The sequence below is a fragment of the Leuciscus leuciscus genome, assembly GCF_965113295.1.
Source record: "Leuciscus leuciscus genome assembly, chromosome: 24".
In the NCBI taxonomy this organism is placed as follows: domain Eukaryota; kingdom Metazoa; phylum Chordata; class Actinopteri; order Cypriniformes; family Leuciscidae; genus Leuciscus; species Leuciscus leuciscus.
In genome coordinates, this window is record NC_138723.1 from 30,289,169 (window position 1) to 30,313,281 (window position 24,113).

At 37.0% G+C, this 24,113-nt stretch overlaps 2 protein-coding genes and 1 long non-coding RNA gene across 5 annotated transcripts in view; 1 reads left to right on the forward strand and 2 right to left on the reverse strand.

Annotated features, from left to right (window-relative positions):
* LOC309489828 overlaps positions 1–23,220 on the forward strand; it is a 103,903-nt gene extending 80,683 nt beyond the window's left edge. The window contains exon 2 of the long non-coding RNA XR_014202527.1: positions 23,171–23,220. This is a non-coding gene — a long non-coding RNA (uncharacterized lncRNA). The remainder of the gene's footprint in view (positions 1–23,170) is intronic.
* On the reverse strand, positions 2,318–19,502 carry LOC309489772 (DEP domain-containing protein 1B-like). Of its 3 annotated transcripts, XR_014202511.1 has the most exons (12): positions 19,310–19,502; positions 17,724–17,989; positions 17,101–17,239; positions 16,850–16,977; positions 14,503–14,633; positions 14,359–14,406; positions 14,001–14,141; positions 11,717–11,883; positions 11,016–11,192; positions 9,122–9,313; positions 5,145–7,540; positions 2,318–2,380 (listed from the first exon to the last, which is right to left on the reverse strand). XR_014202511.1 is itself a non-coding variant. In XM_082158668.1 (11 exons), the coding sequence occupies exons 1-11, from the start codon at positions 19,355–19,357 to the stop codon at positions 7,376–7,378; spliced, it is 1,602 nt and encodes a 533-aa protein (XP_082014794.1). In that variant the 5' UTR covers positions 19,358–19,502; the 3' UTR covers positions 3,765–7,375. The 3 variants fall into 3 exon arrangements, 2 of the variants coding, with proteins under 2 accessions (XP_082014794.1, XP_082014795.1); XM_082158668.1 differs by lacking the exon at positions 2,318–2,380 and having other exon boundaries at positions 3,765–7,540; XM_082158669.1 differs by lacking the exons at positions 2,318–2,380; positions 5,145–7,540 and adding an exon at positions 7,603–8,160.
* On the reverse strand, positions 19,640–23,878 carry LOC309489797 (very long chain fatty acid elongase 7-like). The gene is made up of 8 exons (XM_082158710.1): positions 23,798–23,878; positions 23,332–23,421; positions 22,781–22,971; positions 22,590–22,670; positions 22,430–22,486; positions 22,222–22,327; positions 20,912–21,048; positions 19,640–20,606 (listed from the first exon to the last, which is right to left on the reverse strand). Exons 2-8 carry the CDS (start codon positions 23,393–23,395, stop codon positions 20,394–20,396), a joined length of 849 nt encoding a protein of 282 aa, XP_082014836.1. The 5' UTR covers positions 23,396–23,421; positions 23,798–23,878; the 3' UTR covers positions 19,640–20,393.
* Positions 23,879–24,113: the final 235 nt, after the last annotated feature.

Sequence of the window (24,113 nt, forward strand, 5' to 3'; positions counted from 1 at the left end):
ACTGACACTGGTAGGTCACGTGACAAGGTCAACACAGCGAATGTAGTTACCATAGATATAAATACATATCTATGGTAGTTACAATCATACTACACACATTCATAGTATATAAAGAACGTACTTTTTGGCGGTCGTGAAGTAATTTCTTATTCAGAATAAGTTTCATACAGCCATAGTCACACACTTCAGCTCAACGGCTGTTTAGCCGATGTTCCTTAAAGATTTGTATGCATACACGACATCTACAATGATTGACCAACCGCGTGAATTGATTAGTATCGCTTACTCACGAACTTTCTGTGGGGTCCAATATAATTTTTAATATCCCATCTTTCAAAATCAGCCTCTTATAGCGTCATTTTATTGGAGCAGTTAAACCATCCGCGCCAAAACATACCGCGCAAACTGAAAATGGGCGGTACTTACATGCCCGGAAGTTGTCTGCAATTGGTCAGGTACGATGGATATAAATAATTATTTTATTTTAACTCTTCGCTGTCAATTTTCAAGTTAAATGTACATTAAAAATCTCTCGGTATCAATATTTAGGTGTAAATTATTTTTCATAATGTTGCTTCACGTAGACCCGTGGTCACGTGGTACTTCATTACTTTTCTCTGCGCTAAGTTACTAGTCAGGATGGATCAATCAGATGTTTATGATCAGAAATCAGAACGTTCACTTAATATCCACAATATTAAGGATTTAACTGCACTGACACTATCAGATGAGTTCAAAACTTGAACTGAATTGATCTAAATAACTATTGTATTCAGTAGAGCATATAGCTGAATTGAACTGGTTTCATAAGGAATGAACTTCACAGTTATTGAACTGAACTGAGCTGAATAATTTGAACTTGTCTCATATTTGATTAAGTTTTCATCATTGTTATGTTACTGTTTACTATAGCGAAGCTGCTTTGAAACCATTCTATTGTAAAGGTGGCTTGAGAAACATTTCCACTTGTATTTCGGTTTCCAATTCTTTATATTAATAGATGTAAATTACGGTACAAATGGGTCAAATTAGAGAATGTTTGGCTTTCTGAACCTCCGAGCGCCACCTTGAGGAAAAACAACAACACCCTTTTACTAGGAAACAGTTATTATAACGTTCTGATATCGCAGCTCAGTTTTTCATATTTAAAAAAAAAAAAACTGCTGAAAACCATCAGCTCTCAAATCTCACTACACTAATCTACGTCATGTTGACGTCAATGACATCAAACGTCGCTGGCAAAGGAATGAAGTTTTCAAAACACAGCATTAAAGACTGTTCCACCTCAATGTTTCCTTATCCTCATGCAGTGGGGAAAAAAGCCAGAACGTTTTATTATGTATTTGTACAACCTAATCTTCTGATTTATGCCAGCTAACAGATGTTGTTAAGCATATTCACAGCCATAGCTAGCATGCATTCATCCAGATAGTCTGAAAGGTGAGTCTGATGTCTTTGTACATCTCTTTCATCAGCACTAATCTAATGGTAAATTAGCTGAATGAGAAATAGCACTATGAAATCCTCTCTACAATAGCGTGTTGCATAACTGTGGCTGCTTTTTCATGATAAATTTGTATATGTGGACCATTTAATCACAGAAAATGTAAATTATATTTATTAAAAGAGAACTAGTGCTCATTTCGCCTGTAGACAGCATTGATTATTGTACAGCACAGAAAATCTTTTGTTTGTCAGACAGAATCATTGGACTTAGTGTGAAGACTGGCTGGCAAAACTCCAGTTTGGAGAGAATATTGATCAATACGCTCACTAATACTATTACTGAACATGGTCTGATACTGTACATGCAGTGTTGTTGTGCAGGTCACGCAACAAGTTCAGTGCGAGTTCACAGATACATCATTAGACACAAATATCATTTTTTAAACATTTGCTTTTCAGAATGTGTGCATGAAATCATAACAAACTAGCTGGCAGCAAACGTATTTATACTGCATTTGAACAAAGGATTTTAATATCACTTTCATCTGCAGACTCATTCATTTAATATTGAGTAAATGGACAATGCTGTGAAAATGTAGAATTCGAGCATTTAGAATTTCCTGCATGAATAAATCAGGCATAATACACATATTTTTTTGTTAATGGGATTCATTAGGGTTCTATTATAGAAACCAATTATCTTTATTCATCTCCTAAAAACTATTTATTCTGTAATGATCTGTATAAAAAATAAATGAATGTAAATTTGATTCGGTAACACTTTATTTTAGGGTCCAGTTCTCACTATTAATTAGTCTTATTATAATGCATATCACTAGGATATTAATACTTATAAAGCACATATTAATGCCTTATTCTGCATGATCATATTCTACATCCCTTAATACACCCAATACATAAACTTAACAACTACCTTACTAACTATTAATAAGCAGTAATTAGGTGTTTATTGAGGAAAAAATCATAGTTAATAGTGAATAAGTGCTCCTTATACTAAAGTGTTACCATTTATTCTATATTCAGTGAAGGTGATTTTGATCAATGTGTAACTTTTGTACTTATATTGTGAATTCATACTTCTATCTGTTGCGTTATATATTGATGTGTTTGCATATTATGTCACTATATATTGCATCACTAATAAAATATAGCCTATATACTTTTCATGGTAATGCTTAGTTCAATGTCATCTGGTGAGAAGCCATTTATTTGAACCTAAATGAAAATATTGATGATATTTACTCACTGTTAAAGCAAAACTAGTCTTAGTCAAAGTGATTCCATGTTTGGAATCCTTTTAAGTTTAACCTTTCGACCTTTAGACGAACCTAAATGGCTCTAAATGGAACTTTTTGTGTGTTTCAGAGATAGCGAACTGTTTCTTCTGAGCTTCTGCGCTGTATTCTCATGCTATGCTATATTTAAACTCTTTCAGAAGCCAACATCTCTCTCTTGTCTCCGGCTGAGCTGAAACTGGATGGAGCCCAGAGGCTTCAGATATTGATCACCAGCTAAAAAAGAAAGTGACCTTCAAAAACTCTCTCTTCAACTTGCCGGATGATTCACTGCCTTTGACCAGGCCGCTTAAAGAGATGTAATTAATGCGGAAACCTGCATGCCGGCAGCATTTGATTACCTGGAATAAACCAGGGGAGCCCAAGGCCAGCTGGGACATTTCTGCAGGATCAAGGGCTGTTTCAACTCTGACACATCCAATTCACAGCATGCATGCATGTTTATGTCAGGCGACAGGCTGAAGGAAAAAATATATTTATTGTTGTGAAATTGCATGTGTAATTACGTTCATATGTGAGTATAATTACCACCGGTTTCATTCAATTTATTTGTAGCTAAATTGCATCTCCTGTTCGACATAATTAGAACCATGTGGATTTATTAGGCATTATGTTTCTGACTGCATTTCAGGCCATATTTACATGTGCATGTGCGCAGCATGAAGAAATAAGCTATTAGGATTTCATTTTCTTGTCTTCTTTGTTGCTGTATAGGATACTGTTGCTGTTTCGTTCACTGCAGAAGGATATGAGAGTCTACAAACATCAATCTGTTTCAAAGAGAAGTTGCAGCTTCATGTGTTTATATGAGATCATAATGCTGTTGTGCACAAAAGAGTGAACGATGTTGAACATGTCATTACAATGACCTTCTGAAAGGTTTACGTATATATATATATATATATATATATATATATACACACACACACACACACACAGAGAGAGAGAGGGAGAGAGAGAATGATTAGAAGGTAATACAATAATAAAAACAACACTGAAAGGGAAAACAAATAAATATTCTTAATTTATTATTATTAAACATTGTATTTTTCTATTTCCGTCATGGCAGGTGAAATACAGCAGGCGTTCTGAGGTGTTTCTGCCAGTTTTCTAAGAGATAAATATTAGTGCACTTCTGCTGACCTCTTGAGGAAGAGAGCTGAAGTACGCTTCAGGACACAAATACAGTTTAAAACCTCCAACAAAAGAGGATAAAATAAAGTAAATGTATGTTAAAAGTCTCAAAGAAATTGAGGTGTACATTAGACATCATAACAAAATTATTCCTCAAAATATAACCTGTGTGTTTCCCTTCATCTGCCTTTCAGTGTTGCATTGAATTGTAGACATTAGTCGTGCCATATAGGATGATGTTTAGCATGTCTGTCAGCTTGCAATATTATCAACATGCTGAAATGAAATGTGCAAGAATAACATCATATAATTATAGAGATTTATTTATTTTCTGATCAATATTTGTGGCCACAGTGCAGACGTCCACATCAGTAACAATAACTCCAGAATGTGCACAGAATCAAAACACTTTGAACTTTGAAAACAGTGTTATTGTAAGAAACACCGAATCAGATTAAATTCGTCTGTTACTGTACTTCAAGTTTGCAATCCATTATTTTAGAAACACATAAAGACATGTTCAAGCTGCCTGGCTTAATCCAGTTTACAGTAAATATCAGGGAAGCCTCAAATGGTGTTTTGAACGATATACTTACAGTACCGTGAGTCGATCATAATCAGTTATAAATAATCAAGTGATTCAATGTGAAGGTTTTCTTTAGTGTTATGTGATGTGTTCACAAACATGACTTATACTTTACAAACTATAACTACTTTACAAGCAAATAAACACAAAAGAACCAAAGAAGTACTAGAGTACCACAGTGAAAACACTACAGAGAACAGAGAAGACGTATAAAAATAAAGCCTGTATCAGTAGTTTTAGTGACACTGAGAGTTTTCTGGTGACCAGCACAGATCTCCTCAGACTGACTGATTATCATTGACAACATGATGAAGCAGAACTGAGAACTGAACAGCTGTTCCACCACACCTGCAGCTGGAGGTAAAGCTAAACTAATTACAGCTCCGTAAAAATAGAACGCAACTAATTGTAAATGTTACAGACTATTTAAATCAAACGAATAAAAACAAGCACTACAGTTTCCGTGTTTCTGGTGATAATAACGTGCTATTTTATAGATACATCTGCTAACACTTCAGTTTAGGGTCCAATTCTCACTATTAACTAGTTGCTTATTAGTATGCATATTACTAGGATATTGGCTGTTTATTAGTACTTATAAAGCACTTATTAATGCCTTATTCTGCATGATCATATTCTAAATACATAAACTTAACAACTACCTTACTAACTATTAATAAGCAGTAATTAGGATGTTATTAAGGCAAAAGTCGTAGTTGAGGTGAGAATTGGACCCTAAACTAAAGTGTGACCATAAATCTTTATTATTATTATTATTATTTTCAGGCCCATTCTTAAAGGAACACTCCACCATTTTTTGAAATAGGGCTTATTCATCTTCTTTCCCACATTTAGATAGGTGGGCAAATGCATTTTTGTCTCAGTGTTTGCATTGTTTTAGTTTGACAGGGTCGGCGCTAGCTTAGCTTAGCATAATGAATGGAATCCTTTGTTGCCAGCTAGCATGTCCTGAGTAAAAGTGATAAAAAAAACAACAATAAAAAAACACCTAATTACTTCTTATGGCCTGCGTATTCACAACGAGTACAAATAGCGATGCAGATTAACACTAGGCGATTTCCTGGGCAGATATTGACTTGGGACTATATTAGGGGGAAGCACAGGCGAAGCACTGCTACTTGGGCGCAGAGATATCACGCAGCACATGAAATCCCACGACTTCCGTCAACATATCGGCATGCAACGCGCCAAAAAACGGAAGAAGAAGAAGAAGAACATACCGGCGTGACCTGCACCGAGTGTCTTCGCTTTTGGATTGTTTATTTTGAGAAGTTACAGCTATAGTTACAGCAAACATGGTAATTACCTGCATAGCAAAAGGTTGTGAGAATAAGCAAAGGACATACACGAATGTAATGTTTCACAGAATTCCATGAGAAATAAATGGCTAGCTGCTCTGGATATCTGTACTTCAACCCCTCTCTACAAAATTATACAGTATCGTGTTTGTGAAGAGCATTTTGCACTGGAGGACTACTTTGAAAAAATGGAATATGGGCCCAGAAAGACGGTACTACGTCTGAAAGATACGGCCGTCCCATCCATTTTCAAAGCACAGGCAGAACAAAGTGCACATGTAAGTTGTCTTTTATTACTCTTCCTTATGTTAATCTGTGTCTTTATTCGGTTGTAAGATAGATGCTGAGAAGCTGTATATAGACTACGGTTCAAATAGCCTCCTCCTTCATCACCATTCATGTACTGTAGGAAAAATAGCCAGCTACTATTCACGCCGGTATGTTGACAGAAGTCGTGGGATTTCATGTGTTGTGTGATATCTCCGCGCCCAAGTAGCAGTGCTTCGCCTGTGCTTCCCCCTAATATAGTCCCAAGTCAATATCTGCCTAGGAAATCGCCTAGTGTTAATCTGCATCACTATTTGTACTCGTTGTGAATACGCAGGCCACAGGAAGTAATTAGGTGTTTTTTTGTTGTTGTTTTTTTGATCACTTTTATTCAGGACATGCTAGCTGGCAACAAAGGATTCCATTCATTATGCTAAGCTAAGCTAGCGCCGACCCTGTCAAACTAAAACAATGCATGCACTGAGACAAAAATGCATTTGCCCACCTATCTAAATGTAAGAAAGAAGGTGAATAAGCCCTATTTCAAAAAACGGTGGAGTGTTCCTTTAAAGCAAGACACTACAGGTGAGTAGGGGGAAAATAACTAGATATCATACTTTCCCCAGTTAATCACAATACATTAGGACAATTGTTCTGTATTACATATTTTCTGGAATCTTATGTTTAAATATGCAAATGAGGTATGATCTACTTACATAATTATGGAGTAATTTGCATACAAAAACAGAAATCTAAACACTAGATAAAGCAGGTTCAGAATTCTTGTCTCATATTAGAGTTAAAGGTTTTTACAGGCTTTTACTTTTTACCACTCTTTATAAATCGGTATATACTGTTAACAGACAGAAAACATTTTTTGACCTTTTTTGTTTAGAAATAAAATGTTAAATATATATATCAGATGAGTGATATATGAAAAAACCCTTCAGTTACTGAAGTAGAGATTTCTGTGGACCTCATTTTCAGAAAACATATATTGTAATTGAAATCTACAGACGCAAAGAGATCGAGTGTAATAAAATAAACACTTAAATGTGTATTTTGGAGGTTTTATTTCCACTAGTCTGAAAGAAGACTAGCTATGGAAGCAAAATCTCCAAATTGAGCTGGTTTTGCCTGTAGTGTCTTGCGTTAAGGGGCTCTAATGCACGGCATCATACTTTTCATCAATCCAACAGTCCAGTCAGCTGACCGCTGACGAATACGTGGTGTTATGTGGATTTAGGATGTCATAGCACCACCTGTAGCGTTCAGTAACATCTCTCCTCGACAGTAACACACGAGACTCAGGCCCGAAAGCTCCAGCTCCTCTGGAAGGGCTGGAAGGGTTTCTTCAGTGTCAGGAACATCAGCTGAGGTTTGAGTCTCTGCGGTCTCTCTGGGAAAAGCACCGCCTCACTTTCAGCGGTGGGAAAGCGTCTTCGGTAGATGTCAGGATGAGATCTCTGGAACTGACAGCAATCACATGGAGAAAAATCACATGGGGAAAATAAACATGAAGATATGAAATATAGTCAAGTTACCGAACGGATTAGCCTTGTGGAACAACAGAACAGAAATATTCAGGGTAAAACAATTCAAGCAAAATAAAGACATTATAAAGTATACTTGGGTTTTTACACGTATGCATTTTCTCCATAGAGAAATTGATTTTGAATGATAACTGAGGTTGTTCATCGATGGTATGCATTTGTTGAATCCATATGTTTGCACTATTTCAACTTTTTTTAAATGATCTTGTTTAACAGCAGAACTTGTAGTTAAAAACGACATTATACCAATCAAATCCACCCACTCCCATGATGCAGTGCATCATACTCGCATACTTCCCTACTCTATAGTAGGCGAAAAACAGTAAGTGACAAAAGTAGTACGTCTGAATTCACAGTACTCATAAAGGAGCAGGTAAAAAGTATCTGGATGACCTACTTCTTCCGGTTCTGAAGTGTGCATACGATCGAGACTTTACTATCCCATGAGGCCACGGGAGAGGATATATGGATGGCGGTGAAGCGACGCAACTGATGCTGGAAGGTCACGTGATAATGACAGCATGATGAATGTAGGACGTCTGGATGACATTCATACAACAAACATTCATGCTTGATATCAGCAACTTTAAATGAATACTTTTATCTTTCTCCATTATTTTTGTCTTGAACCTTTATCTTTTTGTCCAACTTAAATACATTTTTGGTTCAAATAAATGTTTGTAATGTTGTTATGCACCCTGTATCTAGTTGATTTGCTTCATGGCTTATAATGTTTTAAACAAGATTTCCTAGAATCACTATGTGAAAAATGAATGAGGAAAAATACTTCCAGAACCAACGGCGCTGAAAATGTGTTTTGGCACTAATGCACTCTATACTTTTAAAGGATGTGCTGTGTGCATATGCAAAGCAGTCGCATCAAAACTGAAGTACACTATAAAAAAAACGGTATAATAGATCCCTATTTAAGCCTAAAGTCTTGATGTTGTTTTCAGGCTCTTCTAGAACATATTTTCCTGCTTGAATGTTGATTATTTTCCTCATATTCTCCATTGTTGCGGCTCCTCTCTTCCCAGTCTGTCAGTAACACTCTGTTTAGTTCCCGTCTCTATGTAGCCCCTCCTTCTGAAAAGCACACTGTGCTCTGATTGGTCGGCTGGACCAGTGTGTTGTGATTGGTCGAGCGCTTCAAGTGTGTTTGGGAAATGTCCCGCCCCTTACCATAACCACCAGTTTAACACACTACTAACCAACTCAACCAGGCCCCGCCCCTTTATTCTGCATATTAATTATTTAAATGAGGAATACTCTGACGTGTTCGTTCCCGGAAGAAACTCAAGACTACAATGGAGGCGTTTCAGGGAGTTCAGAAACACTGACACTGATATAGAGAATAACTCATATTCTTTGAGAACATGTAAAAAAGCATGATAGAACACCTTCAAATCTATTATTGTAAATACATTCTGCAAGTTTTGCTGTGCATTACCACAGATATTCCTTTATCACCGAACGGATGTGAAAAGAATCCTTTCTAACCTGCTTGAGCTTCTTCTTCTTGTCTTTAATGGACATGTTCTTGTCTTGTATGATGCTCTCCAGCAGCTCCACGATGGCGCCCTGAGATGCTGAAACCCTCTGGTGCTCGAACTCCTCTCTGCTGATCTGACGACAGAACGAGTGAGGCGGAGACGCCACCGAAGAGTCTGTGTCCGCACCCGCGTACTTTATCTGGAACAAACCAAAGCATGTGAGGAAATCAGAATGTGGATCAGAAAGACTCATTCACTTTATTACACAAAAGCTTCTCAGCATAATTCATATTTCCATCTATTGAATGGAGAAATAAGCCCTACACAAAATGTACTTTAATACCTTTTTGGTAACACTTTACGATAATGTGTCAACATTAGTTAACATGGACAAACTATGAGCAATATGTTTTACAGCATTTATTAACCTTTGTTAATGTTCACAAGTAAAAATACAGGAAAGAATAATATCAAAACAATAATATCACAGTCTACTTTACACAATCCAATTAAATCTTAATTAATAAAATATATCTAAAATAATTATTACATTAATTCCAGTGTTGGTGTAATGCATTACTAAGCAATTAATTACTGTAATTTAATTACTTTTCCCCAGAAAAAGTAAAGAAAGGAAGTCTCTTAATTTTTCTGATTACATTTCTGATGTAATTGCATTAAATACTGTATAGACTATAGAACAATTCTATATAAAACCCTTAAACATCACAAAATGTATGTTATAACCCTTTTAAACCGGCTGTGTCATCGCCGACACAAACCAGCAAGCGGTCTTCATTTTACCGTAACTCTTCAACCGTTTGCACTATCAAAACCATTCAAATTGCCCCTGACAGTAGACAACATGCGCTTTTCAGCAATACACGGCTTATTACGGTAATTCTATTCCGTAAGTAAATGACAGCAGCTTTCTGGCAGAGCGGGAAGGAAGGATTTGAACAGAGAGATATGAAGCGCGGCAGGTTACAGTGCTTTGGATTGCATAAAATAATAAAAGAAACGAACAAATACATGGCGAAAGAAGTGTTAGACAGCAGAACAGAGGATTGGGATGATTTTTAATGAAACTTGGGAGGTGGATGGCCGTTACTCTTTCACGTATCTAAGCATGTGGTGTGTGTATGTGTGCACATGTATGCATGCATTTGAATGTGTGCGTGTATGAAAAAAAAGTGTCCTAAATGAAAACTGTGCAACCCAATGTCACAAAAAAGACATGTATATATGTATTATACATTTTTCTACTTTAAAGTGTACGTTTCTTTCGTTCGTGATTGTTTAGTTTTTTTCCTAAATAAAAATCTGTAAATTTACTCTCGTTTTTTTTATTTTTTTTTTATTTAAATTATATTTACAAACTCACCACACACAGTAATGGTCAATAACTGTAATTTGTTGAAAGCTATTTTTCTTTCTTCACCTTGCACATGAAGATGGCACATTGTTTTAGAATTTTAGAGTCAAAAAATAAAAATATGTGAAAATGCCAATTTTAGCTTCAGGTTCTAAAGGGTTAATGTAAGCTTCTCCCTTTAAAAACTTTGGTCAGTTCAAGAATAATTTATGCAATTTTATATTATTTATTTGATTGAATTAAAAGAGCAGTTTCTTGTCTATCCTTGTATAGTTCATCTGCTCGAGGTTGATGTGGGATGTAGAAAGTAATTAGGAATAAGTAATGCAATAGACAGAGTAATTACTACAGTAATCTAATTACACTGTTGAAGATGTATAATTAGTAGTAACTTACCCAACACTGATTAGTTCCCACTTATTATTTAGTTACTCTCAGAAATACACTAAAGAAGAAGTTATTAAATATGGCGCTTCATATTTTCAGTCAGTAATCAAGCATGTAATGAATGATGTGGGCCGCTGACCTGAGCTCTTCTGAGGTGGGACAGATGCTCCTCGACAGATTTCCGCAGGTTGGACGGCACCTTCAGCACACTGTCATGGTTATCAATCATAAACGTGACCAGCTTTGTGGCCAACAGCTCATCCAAGTCCACCTCATCCGCAGATCCCAGAATGCACCTCGAGAAGGTCTGGACCATCTGTACGGGGGAGCGTCAGCGCCCACAAGAGACAGACCGTGTGAAAGATGCTTGTCCAATCTACTGAACGCTGAGCTGAATTATAAATTAACTATAACGGGTAAGGATTATCAGCTATTTCCCAGCAATTTTGCGTTTAAAAGACGTCTAATAGCGTCCAAACACAGTCCAGACGTCTAGGCTAAAACAAGGCGAAATTTGGGCAGTCAGTGAAAATGTAATAGACGTCTAAACCATCGCCCAAGAATAGACTAGTCATCAATTAGATGAAGAAATAAAATGAGTGAAGAAATGAAACCAAACACCTTGTAATCACTGTTGACTTTGCTTACATGATGGAATATCAAACATCTCGCAAGTTATTTCAGCAAAAATGACCAAATTCAAGGTTATTCTGTCTAGAAGTGTGTTCCTCATAGCCAGACTATATCGGGTCTATAACCTAGATGGTGAAATTATGGCTATTGCATACTGGGTTGGCAAATAATGAGCATTTATACAGAGCATCTATGTGAGTGCGTTACCAGAGTTCGTGCTCCTATGGTGTCGTTCAGAGGGGGGAGTGAGGGGTTGGCGCAGACTTTAGCCATCAGACGCATCAACAGCTGTAGTTTACGACGGTTGGCTGGAGGCAACAGGAGACAGCAGACCTGCAACGCCTCAACCGCAACCGACTGCCTCTGCAGAAGACCTGGTGGAGAACACACCAATAATCATTTAGACTCATTCAGAGCCTAGTGGATGTGAATCCTCCTTACATTAACAGTACAATTTAAATATTATTTTAAAGGGGTCATCGGATGCAAAATTCACTTTTATATGGTGTTTGCATATAAATGTGTCTTTGCAGTGTGTGGACACAACCACCATACAATAAAAAAAAAACGATTCACTCCTTTTTTTAATCCTCAAAAAGCCTTAAACACTCTCAATAATCAAGCCGTTTGGATTTTCTGAGCAATATGATGTCATATTGCTCATGCTCCGCCCACGACCACTGACGGACTGCCCCTTATTAGCATATTTCCTGTATTAGCATATTTCTGCCGCAGCTCATTATCATTTAAAGAGACATGCACCGAAACGGGTCGCTGTGAACAGAGCTGTTTTTGAGGAGGTAAAAAGTGTGTCGTTTTACACGACCATTGAGGAATATTAACCATTTTAACCTTAAAAATGACAAACTTTACATGAAGACCCTAAAGAACCATACCGACTTGTGGAAAATGGGCATCCGATGACCCCTTTAAAAATTTGTTTTTTTCTTAAATGTAAAAATAATTATAATAGTCTATGTATTAGGGGTGTAATCAAGTTGCTCCCGGTTCAGTTTGTATGACGGTTTTAGGTTCACGGTTTCGGTACGGTTCGGTATGTGCTGTGTTCAGGGAAAGAGGGATTACTGTCAAATACAAATAAAGAAAATAAGAACAAATAATCTAACTACAAGCAACAGCACAAATACATACAAAAGAGCAAAGATACAAATAAAATAAACAGTAGTTTTCAGGTACAGAAATTGAATAAAGCAATTAAATGTAAAATAATAACATTGCATATTTGAGTTTATAAATTCAAGATTAATCCTTATTAAAGTTACAAAAGCTATTTAAGAGCAGCAAGTGATTTCCTTGTATTTTGTTTGATTACTATTAAAAACACAGACAGCAGGAATATTAGGTTGTGTTCCCTTTAAGACATAATGCACAGATCCAAAACACTGATACTGTTACATATGCGTTGTATTTCTCAACCGTATAAGTTCACTTAAAGCATAATAGACTATGTCTGCTAGGAAACTTATCAAGACGGGCATGTTGACATAATTTTTGTGTGAATTTGTCCATTCAAATGCAAGACTTGAAAGAGAACTCAATATTTGCACGCTGTCTGTGCTTCGGATGAGTGCACACACACACACACACACACACACACATACAACTCTTCTCACAGCGCGTGCAAGTTCTCTTTCTCGTTCTCTTTCTTGCTCAGTTGCTCTTGAATGTTTAAATTGGCAGGGCTTAAATGAGTTTAGTTTAAACACAGATAGCAACGTGTGCAGTTCAGGTCTCGCCTGTGCTCGCGCACTATCAACACTCGGGTGATGCCGTAAATGACTGGTCATGTTTGAGCAAACATTGACATTCTTTTGATTATCGCTGTTGTAATGTTTTATTGGGGAGCCAGCATGTGCATCCATCGACAGAAACATACATCAGTAGAACTGTCTGTTTTACTATAATAAAGCTATATAAGTAATGTGTGTGTGTGTGTGTGTGTGTGTGTGTGTGTGTATATATTTATATATAATCACACAATCTTGAATAGACAACTAAACAAAATAACATGTGAATTACTAGAAGTTCTGACAAAATGTTATTTGCTGTGGTCCATTTAAAAAAAAATCATTTTGAATGAATTATTTTATTTTAAATCGTGTTAAATGAATGATTCAATGACTCACTCATACTTCATCCAGTAATGAAACAAGTGAATCAGCGTTTTTGAACGAATCTCTTGAATGAATGATTCAATGACAAATACATTTTTTAACAGTCACTTGCCGCCACCTACTGGTGTAGCGATGAAATTGAGATAATCGTTATTTGAAGCGGCAAGTTACTTCCAAAAGGTGATTTGCTCTATTTTGACGCTTCCTTAGACATCAGTGTTTATATCAGAACTATAAACTTGTATCTCAGTATTACACACTACTGTTTAAAACACAGCCAGATTTGAAAGAAGTCTCTTCTCTGTAGCGGCTGATTAAATAGCACTGATCATATGAAAAGCTTGTGCATCACTCACCCAAAATACTGACAAATATTTCATACAGATGGAAGGTCAAAAGTGGTTCTTTCAGTCTCTGAAAATGTTCCGCAACTGTCCTGAAGACATCTCTCTCAAACCCTGGATACATGGGCTGCCGGGCGTCACTGCCATTGGGCCCTGAAGATGAAGCCGATTCAGAGATGTATAAAGTATCATAAAACAGGAGTGGTAAAAATACATGCATACAGACATATTAATATGGCAAGCAGCTTGCCAACCTATATATAGGCTAATGAACTATATCACTTGGTAAAATAATAGATTTTTTGATTATTTATTGAACTGTAGTGTCATTGAGTTGAATCAGTATGACAGCAGGTCATCAGTCACTCACAGTTTGCCAGGCATTTCATTGCAGATAAAACCCAATGAGGCACGTCTTCTACAGATAAAATGATCAAAAACAAAACAGAGAAAGATGTCTGTCAGAAATTAGCTTTAAGAACATTTAATGTGTTCAAATATAACCCATGCTCACCTGTTTTGTTCTTCAGGACCACAATGCCCTGCTTATTAACACCAAATACATTGTGAACGATGTGCTTCGGGCTCAGAAGTTTGGCATCTAGAACCCCGTCCAGAGACTGGAGACCCAAAACAGTCTGTAAACTGATAAAGAGAGTTATCTATAAGGGGGGCAAGGGCATGTCTCATATGTAGTCCTGCCATCGACTTGTTACAGTCACTATGTTACACATCTGCATAATGCCCAGCCGCTTTGTTTTTTTGTTAATTGGCTGCTTTGGCTCGCACTCAAAGAACAGTTGGCGAAGTGATTTGGATATGTTGAGGAGACGCTGTTTTTTGTGAGGGCAAAAGAAAAACTTTGTATGGACCATTGTAGGAGAAAGTTACTTTTAAAAGTAATGCATTGCAGTATTGGTTATTATTACACGGCTCTGTGGAATACTTGATTCTGATTGGTCAATAGTGGCATCACGCGGGAAATTATTCCCAGATAACACCCGCTCAAAACAGATAACGCAGATATTACTAAAGTCAGCAGTGCTATAGACCGTATGTAGCCCCGCCCCTTTTCAGCACTGCGCTCGTTGTCTTTTGACTTCCGGTCTGTATTTTCACAGCGATCTTCCGTATTTATGAATGAACGTCTCGTTTTAAAATCTTCCCGGTCGACTGACATTAGTTCAGTCATCTGCTTTAAACACCACAGTCCTCATGATAACTTTCGTTAACTTTACATTAAGTAAATCCACTTCAAAAGCTAATTACTCCTGGACAGCAGCGCCATAGAGATATACAGAGCGACCGCAAAAACGGAAGTTCAAAGACAATATTCTAAAGATGGCGGCGCCGGCGCCCTTGTTTCTCTGGCGCATAAGGTCTATACGCCTGCTAGGAACAGTTTTCTTCGTGGATGTTTTGTATTTGGTGAGCTAATAAAGTATTAAAACTCAGTCGAATCAATATTTTGTGTACAGTTATTTAATTATGCCTTCCAGTATCGTGGACTCGATCTCTCTTGTTTCATACAAACGCAGATGCTGCCATTTTGTGACTATTGGATTATGAGATACAAACAGGTACGAATTTAAAACGGTTTAATCTGAAATCAATATATCTTATCCCCATAATTATTTATGTGGTGAAATGCTGTGTAATAAGTGGTATGACTGTATACCGTATCTCTAAATATCTGTCTAGTTTGAACTGAAATTTGTATAATTTAACATGTAATTAAAGCAGGTTTGCGTAATATTCTAAATTAAAATTACTCGTTACTTGAAAAAAGTAATCTGACAGCATACCTTGCTTTACTTTTAATGTGTTACCCCCACACTGGTACTGACTGAAACCCAATTATGGTTAAAAAAAAGGGCTTTATATTTCTGACACTATATTTCTAAGTGGCTGACCAATCACAACAGACTGGGCTTTTCGGAAAGGCGGGATTTAAAGAGACAGGAACTAAAACAGACAGAGAGTGAAAAGAGGTGTTGCGGCATGTACAAAAAAAATCATGTGAATGTATTCCCCAAATATAGAATTATGAACTTGTAAATGAGCATAATATTGCCACTTCTTAAAGGGGACCTATAATGCCCTTTTTAAAGTCTTGATGTTGTTTTTAGGTTCTACTAGAACTGGTTTTAGTGCTTAAATGTTGATTATTTTCCTCATATTCTCCATTGTTGCTGCTTCTCTCTTCCCAGTCTGTCAGTAACGCTCTGTTTAGTTCCTGTCTCTATGAAGCCCCTCCTTCTGAAAAGCACACTGTGCTCTGATTGGTCGGCTGGATCAGTGTGTTGTGATTGGTCAAGCGCTTTGAGTGTGTTTGGGAAATGTCCCGCCCCTTACCATAACCACCAGTTTAACACACTAATAACTAACTCAACCAGGCCCCGCCCCTTTATTCAGCGTATGAATTATTTAAATGAGGAATATTGTGACGTGTTCGTTCCCGGAAGAAACTCAAGACTACAATGGAGGCGTTTCAGGGAGTTCAGAAACACTGACACTGATATAGAGAAGAACTCCCGCTGGAGGGACAAGTTGCAGATGTTCAAAACAATCATCTTCATTCAAAGTAATGAAACTAAATGATCTTACCAGAGCTGATGCCACTCTCTCTCCTATTGCGCTCATTGATATTGAAATTAGCTGATGATAAATAAAATGCAGCTCATGTCTGTTGCTTTCGTTGATGTGAACTCCGGTAATTTGCATATAACGCGGGCGGGAATTGAAAATCGGATTTATATTTGTTTTGCGGAGTCACATTTATGTGCAAATGGAACTGCTTTAACAAATCGGATAGCTATCCGTTCAGTAAAAACACATGAAGTGACCAGGCTGATGCTTACTGTGTTAGTGTCATTGACTTCCATATCTGGTCCACGTGTTTCGGGGTTAACTCTGTCCTCCGGATTAACCGGCATTCAGGAACCTCACCAATGGCGATGCTGTGCCTCTTATTCCACGACTCGGAATTCTAAGATCAAAATAAAAATATTTAAGAAATCTTTAAAATATCAGGAGGTTTAACATTGTAAATGGCACCAGAAAGAATACATTTTTAAGATGATACAGCATCCACAGGCAAATGTTCTCTCACCATAAGAGGCTTCATTGGGATCTTCTCCGGCACTGTAATCTCCTCATAGTCGTCCCAGCGTGGGATTCTGGGAACTGAGCCGTGATCTCTTACAGGTGGACGCACAGGAACAGGCTTCAGAGGGGATTGTGGAGGAAATCTGACCAATTTAAAGCATTTATTATTATTAATTACCGGTATATTGAAACACAATTTTTTTTTATTATTATAATGCAACATACACTACCGTTCTAAAGTTTGGGGTCGGTAAGATTTTTCTTGAGCATTAAATCATCATATTAGAATGATTTCTGAAGGATCATGTGACACTGAAGACTGGAGTAATGATGCTGAAAATTCAGCTTTAATCACAGGAATAAATAACAGTTTAACATATTCACATAGAAAACAATTATTTTAACTATTTCACTATTTTTACTGTATTTTTTATCAAATAAATGAAGCCTTGGTGAGCAGAAGAGACTAAAGAAGAGATTAAAAAACCTTACCGACACCAAACTTGGTATATTTAAAAACAAAACTAAATTTTTATAGCGCTTTATTCAATACAGAGCCGTTTCAAAGCAGCTTCACATTAATAAACAGCAAAATAAAGCCATTTATGAAAGATTCTTTAAAATCACCTGTATAGATGCCCATTGTCCTCAAAGTCCTCTTTCCCAAACCGTCCTTTGACGTCCTCGATGACATGATTTTTGAGGAATTTTCGCAGTAACTGGAGCGTTTGGTAGCGCGTCACCTCCGGCCCGAAGTTCTGGTTCTGTCTGAGCAGATCATGGAGAAAGTCGACAGCCTCGGCTCCTGTGAAACTGTGATCGTAACTCCTGAAATGAGCCCAGTGACGTCTGACTGGCATCCCACCACGGAAGAGCTTGATGGTCTCGTTCCACTGGAGAACACAGAAGACATTTCAGAATTAATGCTGTTTTAACAGCTCATTTGTTGAGAGAGGTGGTCCATTTACATTGTAACAATGTTGTAGTATTTACAGGGTTTCTGCAGAGCTTTTAAAATGAAATGTAAGACTTTAAGACCTGCACAAATCAAATTAATACCGCATGTCATTACCGGTATCTCAAATTCTTTTACTTAATTAAACATTCACATATTCAACTAGGGATGCACAGATATGAACATTTTGTTTGGATTTTGCTGATACAAAAATATGTTTAATAAAAAGATTATTGTGCTAACAAAATCTATACATTGAATGTGTTAAATAATGTTCTTAGTTCTTAGCCAGTGATTATAGTTTATAAAGTTATAAATATGGATATTTTTCTTACACACATGCATGGCTTCGCTTCAGAAGGCATTTATTAACCCACTGGAGTCGTATGGATTACTTTTATGGTGGATGGATTTGCTTTTTTGGGCTTCAAAATCTCAAGCCCCATTCACTCCCATTATAAAGCTTGGAAGAGCCAGGATATTTTTTAATATAAGGTTAAATCTGACTTTGTTCGGCTGAAAGAAGAAAGTCATTTTACACCTCGGATGGCTTGAGGCTGAGTAAATTATTGGATCATTTTCATTTTTGGGTTAACTATTCCTTTAAGAATCTAGAATTTTCTGAAATGTTATGTTTTAATATGTAAATTAGGTATTATCTAATTAAATAAGCACTAATTTGCATACATTCCAAAACAGAAATCTGAACAGTGGATAAAGACCGATTCAAAAATCTTGTTTCATTTTGGTGACATTAGCGTTAATGTTTTTATAGAAAACTCTCCTTTTATCGCTCCATAAATCATAAAAATAGTCAACAGCCAGAAAACAAAAATCACCATGTTTTTGGAATAAACTTTTATACATGTTACATATGTAATCAAAAATAAAAACCTTAATATAGATACCAATAAAACTGTTACGTTTGTATGCAAATGTAGTAGAAAAAGCTCATTTTGAGAAAACGTAACGTTATGTATTGAAAACTACAGACGCAAATAAAGTTGAATAAAATAAACACTTAAAGGTGCATTTAGGAGGTTTTCTTACCACTAGTCAGAAAGACTAGTTATGAATGCAAAATAGCCCAACGTGCATGAAAGAAACCAACTTTTGCCTATTAGGCCTACTGATATGCGTGTAGCTGCTAGTCTTATATTATTGTAATATATTTGAACAAACCGTTTAAAGAGACACCAAATCAGCTCACGTGAAGCGTTAACAATCAACGAGTGGAAAGAGTTTCAAAAATTCTTACCAATTTCGTCGCCCTATAAGGCCCAGGTCCAATCATTTTACCATCCATTCAAGTCCTAATAGGTTTTAATAGATTATGTGCTTATTATTTATCCATTTACTGCGCTTATCCCTGTAAACATCTCCACGCCAGTTAACTCACTTTTGAAAACCGAAACGTTCCTGAACATAATTTGATTGGCACACGAAATCAGCCACGTGATGCTGCTTTACCAAATATGGGTATTAGCTTTACCGGGGCTGCCGAAGTGCAGTATGGGAGGTGTAGTTTGAGTGCGCGGTTGAGAAAAAAACCTCACGTACACATAATGAAATCACAAGAAAACAGAGATAGTGACAAATAATTTATTTTGTTTCACTATAAAACACTTCAATTTCTTTCACAAAATTGATTTAAAAAGACAAAAACAATCCTGATATTGTTCTGGTGTTTCATTTCCTCAGATCAGTAGAATAAAAGCATAACAGGTAATACCTACAGATCAATTTCTTTTTTTAAAAGATCACATTAAGAAAACAATCAACATTAAATAAAGAATAAATAGTCACGCAGCATAAACAAAATAACTTCAGATGATGTCACATCTGCAGCAACCAATAGACTTCCAGGTTCGAGCACATCCAGGTAGATCAGTCAAGCTTTCCTCAAGGGTCAAAGGGCATCGGGCTCATTCAGTTACAACTAAAACCCAACCTTCAAAAACCCTTTTAGCAACAAACTTCAAATCACCTTTGCTCTAATAACCTCTTCATATTTGGCCAAGCAGTTCAATCATATTCCAAAGCTGAGAATTTCAATATTTACAGGTAAATTGGAGGACATAATAACAAACACTGTACTTCCCACCCCATTCTCATTTCAAAGCCTTAAGTGAAGACAACAAAAAATGAGGACAGAATCTCTAGTAAAAAAGTAAAAAACACCAATGTGCAAATTCGGAAGTGTTAAATCCAGTGATAAGGTGGCGGGTTTCCACATTAGTTTTAACATAAAACAGGGGAGTGGAACTTGAACGCATGAAATAAAAAGGAATATTCCCACTTAACAGGTTAGAGCTGAAAGTTTAGCTGGCCAAGGGAAGAGATTACTCAGATTTTTTGAGAAGGTAGTTTCCATTCTCGAGTACTTTGGGAAGCCTCTTGCCCTTGGTGTAGGCGTGATAGTAGAAGTGGAGGAACAGGATCAGGAAGATCAGCCCATAAAGACCGATGACGTAGAGGAAGACGGGGAACTGGTAAGGACACTCCTTCATGAAGAAGAACTGGCCGATGTGAGCCGTGATTAGCACAAACTGAACCTGATGCAAACACAATAGTCAAGTTAGAGACGTGAAAAGCTGGATTTGGACAACAAAGGACATTATAATACAAATAATTTTTAAATAGAGATCTAGAGATATAGAGATATTATAGTATTACTATAATATTTATTAATATTTTGAATATTTTTATTTTAGTTAGTTGCAAATTCATCTCATTTATATTTAAAAAAAAAAAGATTTGGCTTTTAGTATGAATATTTTAAAGTTAGAGACGTGAAAAGCTGGATTTGGACAACAAAGGCCATGTGGTGGGGAGAGAAGCTTGGGAAAGGTCAGCTTACCAGCTGGATGGTGGTCATGTACTTTTTCCACCACAGGTACTTCTGGTAGGCCGGTCCCATGGCAGACAGAGCGTAGTAGGAGTACATGATGACATGGACGATGCAGTTCAGCAGGGCATGGAAAGTTCCCAGACCACCTAAGACAAATGAACGGGGTCCGTTAAAGCCGAAAAATAAGGACTTCATAGAGCAAAAATTAAGCAGCTTGAACATGAAGGAAAGAAAATATGCAATAAAAAAAAAATTATAATAAGCCACAGAAATATGCAAATGCACGAGAATATGAGTTTTCATTTTTGGCTGAAAGTAGAGGGATTATATTAATTTGTGTGAATGGCTCGTACAGATACTTTTTTGGTTTTAAAGGACTATAATCAGAGATCTCACTTATCAAACAATATCTTGATTAGCTTTCAAAAAAAAAAAGACAGATGAATAAAGATAAACTAATAAAACAAAATTATACAAATAAAGTGCGGCACATGCAATGACTGCGGTAACTTTAACCACTGAAAGGATACTTCGACAAAGATATCGCTTCCCTTATTCAAACTGATTTTTTTCCCCCCTCATGAATATATGATTGACCTGAAGAATGAAAGCTATCATATACTTGGATATTTATATTAGCAATATCACTCATTGAGCAATTTCGCATGGCTATACTGGATCTATATCAGACGGGTTACAGCGTTGATTTTGCGTAAAAATATAGTTATCAATAAAAAACTAATTTCAAATATATGGGCTTTAAATAAATTCAAGTACCTCTTCATAAATATGGCTGTTTTCAAGGACTTCAATTTCAAAAACTTTTACAAACCCCCATTTAATGAAACCTGAGAGGTTTCGGACCCACCATTGAAGGTCCAGGTAACCAAAACTTAACACCCCCCCCCCCCCCCCCCCCAAAAAAAAGGTCATACACTGCAAAAAAGCTTTTCTTACTGTGATAAATCAAGAAACATTCTCTAAACAACTAAAAATGTGTCTTGTTTTCAGAAAAAATTCTCAAAATTAAGTGAGTTTTTGCTTGAAACAAGCAGGAAGCAAAATAATCTTGTTTTCTGTTTGGTTTAAAAGCTGTTCAGCATATAACGCAATCATATCCCTTCACAAGACTTGGATTATACCCAACAATTCATTTCACAACGCCTACATGACCTTTTTGGACTGTCAATAAAGGGACAGAAACCCAATTAAAAGGAGTTTCTTTTGCATTATGGTTTGGAATGACATGAGGGCGATTAAATGACTATTTCATTTTTTGGTGAACGGTCCCTTTAAGTGTCAATCGTAAAATACTTTACCTGCGGAGAATTTGACCCCGAACCACCATGTGAAGGGCATGATGGAGTGATGGTAGACGTGAAGGAAAGTAACTTGGCTGTTCTTTTTCCTCAGGACAAAGAAAATCTACGAAGACAAGAAAAAAAATAAAAAGGAGGTTTAGCATTGATGGTCAACTGTTGTTCTTGAATGCAAACTTGTTTTGAATGCAAAAAGAAACACACTTACAGTGTCAAGCATCTCAATGAACTTGGAGAAATAGTACAGCCAGCAAGTCCATGCCATCTAGAAAAGAGGAAACAAGATAGAAAAAGAAATGACAAACTGTTGCACACGTCATCAGAAAGAAACAAGTGCACAATCTGAGGAATGTGCTCCATTCACATACCCGGAGAGCCTGAGGAGAGCTGGAATAATCGACGAGGTCACACCCATAGGTGTAGCCGTTCGCCCAACCAGACATCAGAAACTGCAACGAGGGGAGAGAGAGATATTGAGAAATACACATATATACACACACACAATAGAAAGGATAACATGCATGATGCAACAGAGAGACAGAGTTCACAAATGACAAACCTCATAAATCATGTAGAGGGAAAACGCCACAATGCTGAAGTTATAAACGATCATGATACGCTTGAGGTCAAAGGGCTTGCGGTTTTCCATTAGCCGAGGACCCAGCGATGTCACGAAGTAGATGTAGGCAACGATGATGATGGTTTGAGGGAACGGGGAGGCCATGAGAAGCCAGTTCCCAGTTCGTGGATCTACAAGTGATGCAAAAGATGTCATTTTTCCAGGCAGAAACCTTACAGGCACAGTCATGCTGATGAGGATTCAATTCGAGTCGATTCACATTCATTTATAAAGCGCTTTCCACGTAAAGACACATCGTTTCAAAGCAGCTTTACAGAAAGTGCATGAGTCCAGATTACAATTTAGACCCTTGAGCGTCTGTTATCAGAGGTGACTAAGTTATGTATTTCAGAAATGTACATATACAAAAAAAAAACACAGTTAGCAAAAAAAATTAAACAACGTAATAATTTAAGGCAGAAACAATGAGCTCATTGAAGTAATGAACACTTGTTTGTTAACAAATGATGACACTGATGATGAGAACTCACCTGCTTTCTTAATCCACTCATCATACAGAAGAACGGCTCGAGAGGTCAGTGTGTTGAAAGCCATGTCTAAGGAGTCTTTAGGCGTCTCTTCTAGAGAAAAAGAAGAAATTATTAACAAAACTTATTGTAGAGCCTGTTAATGCAGTCTTGCTTAATGTTTGCCTACTATATAAACCTTTAAGCTTATAAAGAGGGATTATAGAGGCTTTCCCAAAACTCTCCTTCCACTCCTAGAGAGACAAACCCCATCCAAACCACACCCGAACACAACTGGAAAGACGTCTAGATTCCAGATGATTACAAATATTTTAGTATTTCAACTAGGGATTTTAATATTTCACTAGCTTGGAAAACCATCTAAACTTTTTAAAGGGCGATGTGTTTTCAAACCCGCATGTTTACTTCAACGGGAACTATTCTGTCTATGAAACCTAATAAATAAGAATCTTACGACAAAAACTCAAACCTTTAAACCCCGAGGTGATGCTCCTTCCACGCGCTCACTCCTCAGCTCTGCTCCTGGTGTCAATTGCATGATTCACTTTCAACCTGCAGTTCTTATACAACCTGTAGTCGTGGCTCCGCCCACAATTATTCATATATGGAGATTCTGTCGCATGAAACTTCCGGAATTTAGGTCGAAACTCTGAGGCGTCCTCTCATTGGCGTTTCCATGGTGACCCGATGAAAATATGAGCGGAACGCTGTACGAATGTCAACAGCAGGTGTGTGTCATTATTCTGCCCCCAGAAAAAAGGCTTCAAATAGTGGAGGAAAATGCT